The sequence below is a fragment of the Anarrhichthys ocellatus genome, unplaced genomic scaffold (assembly GCF_004355925.1).
Source record: "Anarrhichthys ocellatus isolate YVR2014 unplaced genomic scaffold, GSC_Weel_1.0 scaffold106, whole genome shotgun sequence".
Classification (NCBI taxonomy): domain Eukaryota; kingdom Metazoa; phylum Chordata; class Actinopteri; order Perciformes; family Anarhichadidae; genus Anarrhichthys; species Anarrhichthys ocellatus.
The window spans coordinates 116,155-123,120 of record NW_022280136.1 but is presented as its reverse complement, the minus strand read 5'-3'; the positions used below and the strand labels follow the sequence as shown (position 1 = coordinate 123,120).

Sequence of the window (6,966 nt, the reverse complement as noted above, 5' to 3'; positions counted from 1 at the left end):
GGGGGGGGGTTAGTGGGTCTGTGGGCATTAGCATCTTTCTCTCTCTTGGCTTCAACAGGGGGGGTACAAAAAATAAAAAAATAAAAAAATAAAAAGGAAAGGAAGGAGGAGAGTGTTGCGTGGCGATGGAAGCATGTGTCGGTCTCTCGTGGCAGTGTAAACGTCACACCGGTGGTCCAATCACAAATCGTTTCATTGATGTAACACACACACACACACACACACACGGCCTTTTAACACACACAATAAACAACCATCGATGCAGATTACACCAGCCCGCTTTGACATGCAGTCACCGAAACAGTCCCATTAACAAACACAGACCTCGGGTCACACTCAAGGTTTGCTCCGTGCACACACACACACACACACACACACACTAGTGCCATGTGCAGAGGAGTGGGGGGCGCTGAGTGACAGCAAACTGATGATGACTCTCCAGATGGTGCCAGATGTGTCTACATGTGTGTGTTGTGTGTGTGTGTGATGCAGGTGAATGTGTGCAGAGTAGACTGTATGTCTGGCCTGAGGAGGAGTAAATTAGTTGCAGCAAGGCAGAGTCACTAACACACACACACATGCGCTAAACCCAATCTTATCTTCTGCATTACGTACACACACACACACACACACACACACACACACACACACACAGCTGTCCCGTGAGCTTTGTGTTTAATGCCAGATGACAAACAGGTCTGTGTTAACATCGGCCGAGCGTCACACTTCCCCGCTGTTTGTCTGGGACTCTCCTCTCCAGCCCTGTCATTACTGCCTCGCTGGCTGCTTCCATCGGTCCCCGTTTTTTGGGGTGTTTTTTGCGTATTAATATCAGTGTCCTGGAGACCCCCCACCCCCTCGAAACAGCTCAGCTTTTCAGGAAATGGGTAAAAAAATATGGCTTGTAGCATTTCACGTCCACGAATGAAATTTTGCGAAGCACTTTCTGTGTAGTTTTGCAGTAGACTGACAGGAATTGAAAGAGAGAGAGAGAGAGAGAGAGAGAGCGAGAGAGAGAGAAGTGTTTAAACACCTTCAGTTTGGCTGGATGGCACTTCAAACCGAACACAAGTGGAAGTTTTAGGGAGCCATAAAATGTTGTTGAGGGTGATGGCGAGTGGTTAAGAGGTTATTGGGGAGTGATGGCGGCCTGTGTCGTTAGATGCCAGATGAATGATTGATGGCCTCGATAAATATAAATACGAGCACAAAGGGAGAAGACAAACAGCAGGATCACCTGACGAGGGAATACAGTCACCGTGCTGTTAAAGCTTTTTATACTAAAGAACCTTGTATCCCTTTAACCCCAACAAATAGTATCAGATTATACCTTCAAGAAAACATGGAAAATTATTATAAAATTGAGGATTTTTTGGCTTTTTAATTTTCGAATCATTTTAAAAAATTTTTGTTTTTTATTTTGGAGGTTCAACCTCATCTCCTATAATAAGTCTATAATAAACATTGCAGCCCAAATAAAATAAATGTCCTCATTGAAACCAACTAAAACAACAGTTTTTGAATCTACGGCCATTACAGCAAAAAAATAATAATCATCATGGATTCTATTATATCGAGCTTTCAATTCAGAGCCCTGCCTTCAAAATTGCAGTTTTTACTGTTTTCACCACATTGAGCCATTTTCTCACGTTTGCTATTTGGGGCAAATACATGCTATTCCCCTGGTGTCCACTAGGGGCACTGCTGCTGTATTATGGAGCACTGAAGCAAATGTAGGCATCTCTCTCTCTCTCTCTCTCTCTCTCTCTCTCTCTCTCTCACACACCTTCCCCTCTCTCTCTCTCTCTCTCTCTCTCTCTCTCTCTCTCTCTCTCTCACACACCTTCCCCTCTCTCTCTCGCTCTCTCTCTCTCTCTCTCTCTCTCTCTCTCTCACACACACCTTCCCCCATCCACCCACCCACACACACAGGCCTTCAAACTCAATAAAATACATTCCTGTATATGATTAAAGTATAGGCTATCGAGCTTTGAAGATGCGTGTGGTGGGGGTGTGTACATCTTCATAGGGGTGTATATGTGCGCTTACATATGATTGCATGACCATGAGTCGACAGCAAGCGGTTCTCATGTCACGGTTTTTTTTTCCACTCGCACAGATTAATGTGTCTTTGACGTACAGATAGAAGAAAAAGAAGAAGAGCTAAAACGTGAGCTCGTCTTTGATAAACCTCAAATTATAATCTCTCTTTATCATATGCAGAGGCCGACCTACACAGAGGCCCGACATGCACCCACGCATGCACTCCTGCACGACAATACAGTTCAGTTCAACTGAACAAGGTGAATCTGGGAGCGAACGGATTATTGGGGAAGGAAAGAAGGTAAAAGCAAGATTTGCCAAACAAAAATGATTTTATTAATTTTTAATAATAAAATGAATATATTTTTTATATTGTGTTTATTGCATTACATTTGCATATACAAGGAATTTGGCTTGGTGGGTGGTGTGTGACAATAAACAGTGCAATAGTATAATAGAAATAGAAATAAGTAATAAAAAATGTGAAAATTGACAATAAAATATGAGAAACAAACAAATTATGAGTATGTTTTAAGGTAGCAGGTGTTTTGTAAGTTTGTAATATGTTTTTTTTAATGTCTGTAAAGTCACAGAGTATGAATAGGGCTGTCAAGATATATTGTCCCAGAAATAACTCGCAATTCGCAAAGTCCAAGTCTTGCGATGGGAGGCAAAACCCTGCTGTTTATTCCTGCCATCTTATTGGCTCAAATGTTGGTGACTTTCTCATGTAAACAAACACACACATAAACACAACCAACAAGTGCGTGCGAGACTCTTCAATGGAGCCCGAATACTCATGAGATGTAGTAATGTTTCCTTCCGGGATTATGTTATTGCGGCAGCAAAGTATATGATACTATATGCAACAATAACAACATATAGAATATAATAAACAGAGGGCTAATAAGCAGCCAGTAGGGCACACCTGTCCTCTGCATCTGATTGGCTAAACAGTATCCTGAGAGGGGGCTTCAAAGCGGCCGTGCACGTCACTGTAGCCTAAAGGTTACTTTGTGATGGGCCCTTGCACATGATGAATTCCAAAGCAGACACTATTTTAGGTCTGAATAATGCTGGACCCTCCCAACTTTCTGTTAGTTTGGTTTTTTACTCGAGGGGAAGGGCTGTCTTGTATTTCGCCCCAGACAGTCTGCGGACTACCTTGAATCTGAGGGGCTTCCTGTACTGTGCTCTGCTCCGCTGTTTCGCCGCCTGCCAGCAATGCAGTGCACCCCGCTGCTTCCTACAAACCGCTTTGAGGCCATGTGCTACACACACGCACAGACACACACACACACACACACACACACACACACACACACACACACACACACAGAGTCCTGCAGAGTGAGCTTCGCCATCTGTGGCGTAGCGGCGCACAAGTTAGCTTACTTACAAAACAAAGTCCGAAAGCGATGTTTTCTATGCGCCTGAATGTTTCCTCCCTTTCCCACAATACGTCAGATTCAATAAACAGTTTCACCCAGAAATGTAAAGCGAGCGAGATCAATAGCCCCGTAGTGATGAAGTTCATTTTCTTCTTCTGTTTTTTCCCTGAAAGCTGCAAGTTGGTAACTTTAATAAAAATAGCTTTTTGTCATATTTGCTCAAACTATCATTATATCCTGACAGTAGTGCACGGGGCGGATAATCTGCCTCCTGTTAGTGATCCTAAAGGCTATTTGCAAGGTTCCACCGCGCCCGAAGAGAAACAACCAATCAGAGGCCAGAGGAGTCTCTTAACGCAGCTGTCAATCACCACCTGTGAATTCCGGTAAAAAACTGTCATTACTGCATTGCTTATTTCCTCGCCTCATGTTTTTTCAGAAACATATTTCAATGCACTGTTTTCACAGTGATTGACAGCTGCGTTAAGAGACTCCTCTGGCCTCTGATTGGTTGTTTCTCTTCGGGCAAGGCGGAATCTTACAAACACCATCAGTGGCACCAAAAGGAGGCAAAGGAACCTGATTTTGTTTTCCCACGGATTGTCCGTTTCATATACTACTGTCGGGATATAATGACGGTTTCAGCAAAATACGACAAAAAAAAAGTTATTTTCATGAAAGTTACCGGCTGTAGCTTTAATTCTTCTTCTTCTTAATACTTCAGCTAGACCAGGAAATCCATTGGACCTGCATGGAGTCTTTTTATGGGTGCATAAAAGACTCAATTATAGGTCCTTCACAGGTGTGGCAGGGGTCTAGTTAGCCAGAATAATTGAAAACACTTGTGGGTGGGTGAGCAGGTTCTTTAAAATGAGAAACCTAAAGAGGGTTTTAGGGCTTGATGTTACTCAGTGTCAACGTTTTGTTTTATTTCTGTCATCGCACGCAAGAAAGCCACAGGTCCAGGCCCATTATCTGTCATCAGCCCCCAACAACTCTTTTATTCAAATGAGGCCCACCTGCTGTTTGGAGCCTTTCTTCCGGAGTGCGAGCACCGGGTCAGACGCTGTAAAAACCTGCCCGACCGGAACCGTTTCCGGAGACAGACCTTTCTCCTCATGCAGCCATTTTGACATGAAATCGGTAAACACAGGTGTGTCACCGGGGGAAAAAAGCTTTGCTGTACTAAATGGAACGGAGCCTTCATTCATGTATTTGATTAAACCCGTGTTTACCTGCGTTTTCATGTCAACATGGCCGCCGGACTGTTGACCAGTTATCTATCAGTGGAGGTATCAGCATGGCAGCCAACCACACACAGTGGTGTATCTGCACCTCTCTCTCCCTCTCTCTCTCTCTCTGGCGTCACTCTCTTGCCCGTTAGAGTGGGCTGCGGAAGTACGCCTACAGAAAATAAACAATTAGAGGGGAGCAGAGCCTCACCCGGGGTCCAGAGGAGAACACAGATTTTTACCGCACACACACACACACACACACACACACACACACACACGCATGCGAGGTTAAACCGGCCCACGTTGTCCCCAATCCGTGCTCTGCCATTGAATGTGACGTTGAACCCTAACAAACGCAAGGCCACTGGCATCGTCTCTCACTGGTGAGACAGGGTCACACATCCAAAAAAAATAAAACACCACTCTCTCTCACCCTCCCTCTCCCTCTCTCTGCTGCAGTGCACTCACACAGGGGTCTCAAGATGGGCTGTCAGTCTCCAATCACACCACTAATCTTCTCTGATACACCCTGATGCATACGACCCCTCCTCTCTCCATCTCGGTCCCTCACATCACACACACACACACACACATACACACACACACACACACACACACACATACACACACACACACAAATCCTCATCATGTTAGGCCTAACACTTCAAGAAAACAGCCAGCAAAGACATGTGAGAAACACCTCACTACCTGCTCTCACGAAACCATCAGAGAGCAGGTTTTTTTTTTTTTAAGATATGATACCACAGCTGTGACGGATCAGAATACAGTGCCTTACTTGCTTTCCCTGGCCGGGGCCTCTGCAGCAGCTTCTGCACGGTGAGCAGGTCCTCGGTCTTCACCGCCTGCAGCAGTTCCTGGTCCTTCCCCATCTTCCGCTCTGAGGCCACTCTTACTCCCGCAGCATCCTCCGGAACACACCGGCAGCCTCAGCCCAGCCTCACCGCGCCGAGGTTTGCGTCTGCCGCGGCCGTAACGGTTAGCCTCCCTCCTCCTCCTCCTCCCCCCTGGTCCCCGACTTTAGATGAGACCCCGCAAGTGCTCTGGCATGTGATGGAGCGCGAGAGAGGGAGGATAGACTGGGTGGGAATGGAGGGATGCTGTCGGGTTCTCCCTCCCCTGCTGAGTGCACCGCCACCGGTTTTGGGGACTGGACCAGGGGGCTACTGGGCCCGTTCGAGATTCCAGTATCAGCGCGCAGGCGTCGCGTGCGTAGTATTTAAAAGGCAAAGATGAATGGCTCCCCGTTTCCACGGTGTGCTCGCGCTCCTCATCTGTGATAACGGCTGGAGGCTGAACGGTCTCCCTTGTAGCTGCGCTCCAAAATAAATAAAAAACGATTAACCGAACGTGGAGGCAGCGAGCCTCGCTGAGGGGAAGGAGACGTTAAAAAAAACGGACTGATGTAGCGAGCGGCCTCACTAGCAGACGCGGCGCATGAAGGATTGTGCGTTTAAAGACGGGTGCGCGCGGTGTCCGTTCCTCCCAAGGTAATGCCGCTCTCGTGTGCTCTGCGTCGTAAACACAATCCACGGCTGCTGCTGCTGCTGCTGCAGCCATCGCTCCGCGTGCGCTCGGGCTCTGTATTTGGTAATGGTTTTCTCCGCGTGGGGGGCAGTGGTAGTGAGAGGGGGGGTGGGGGGCACGTTCACGCGCCCGCGCGCTCTACAGCTGGCCCAGCTCGCAACGGTAAATGGCTCGTGCTGCAACTTGGGGGCGGACCAGGAGCGCGGTGCTCTCCCGCCTCCTGTTTCTTTTTTCATCTCTGTTTCTATGGCTCTCTCTCTCTCTCTCTCTCTCTCTCTCTCTCTCTCGCGCGCGCGCTTTACAGAGAAGCGATGTATTACACCTCCAAGGAAAGCACAGACAAAGTGAATAATCAATGCGTTCTTCTTATGGCTCCATAGAGTTTTATTAGGCCGTATTTAACTCCACTTGCATCATACCTTTTTTCCCCTCCAAAGTGATGTCAGAGTTAGATGTAATCCGTTACAGTTGGTCTGAGAGAAAGTGATTTCAGGTTTGTGGGCCTCCAGGAGCAGGGGTGTAGCTAGGAATCCTAGTTCCCCAGAAAGAACTGGCCCCCCTTGTTATCACCTATCATACTGCACATAGCAGTAGAGATGTTGATAATTAAGTTAAACAAACAAACAAAAAAAAATTTGACGATGAATGCTGTCATTTAAATAGTTTAAAAAAAAAAGATTACTAGCAAAAGTCGGAGGAACAACTTGTCACAAAGATAACACCAGCTGGTCCCCCGTTAATAGCCCGAAGCT

The 6,966-nt window shown here is 46.7% G+C and overlaps 1 protein-coding gene across 7 annotated transcripts in view; it reads right to left on the bottom strand.

Moving 5' to 3' along the window:
* The window catches only part of caskin1 (CASK interacting protein 1), an 89,421-nt gene extending 83,090 nt beyond the window's left edge, over window positions 1–6,331 (bottom strand). For all 7 annotated transcript variants that reach the window (XM_031876224.1, XM_031876226.1, XM_031876229.1 and 4 more), the window contains exon 1: window positions 5,466–6,331. In XM_031876224.1, coding sequence (XP_031732084.1) covers window positions 5,466–5,559 — 94 coding nt within the window. In that variant the 5' untranslated portion in view covers window positions 5,560–6,331. The remainder of the gene's footprint in view (window positions 1–5,465) is intronic.
* Between the last annotated feature and the right edge of the window lie 635 nt (window positions 6,332–6,966).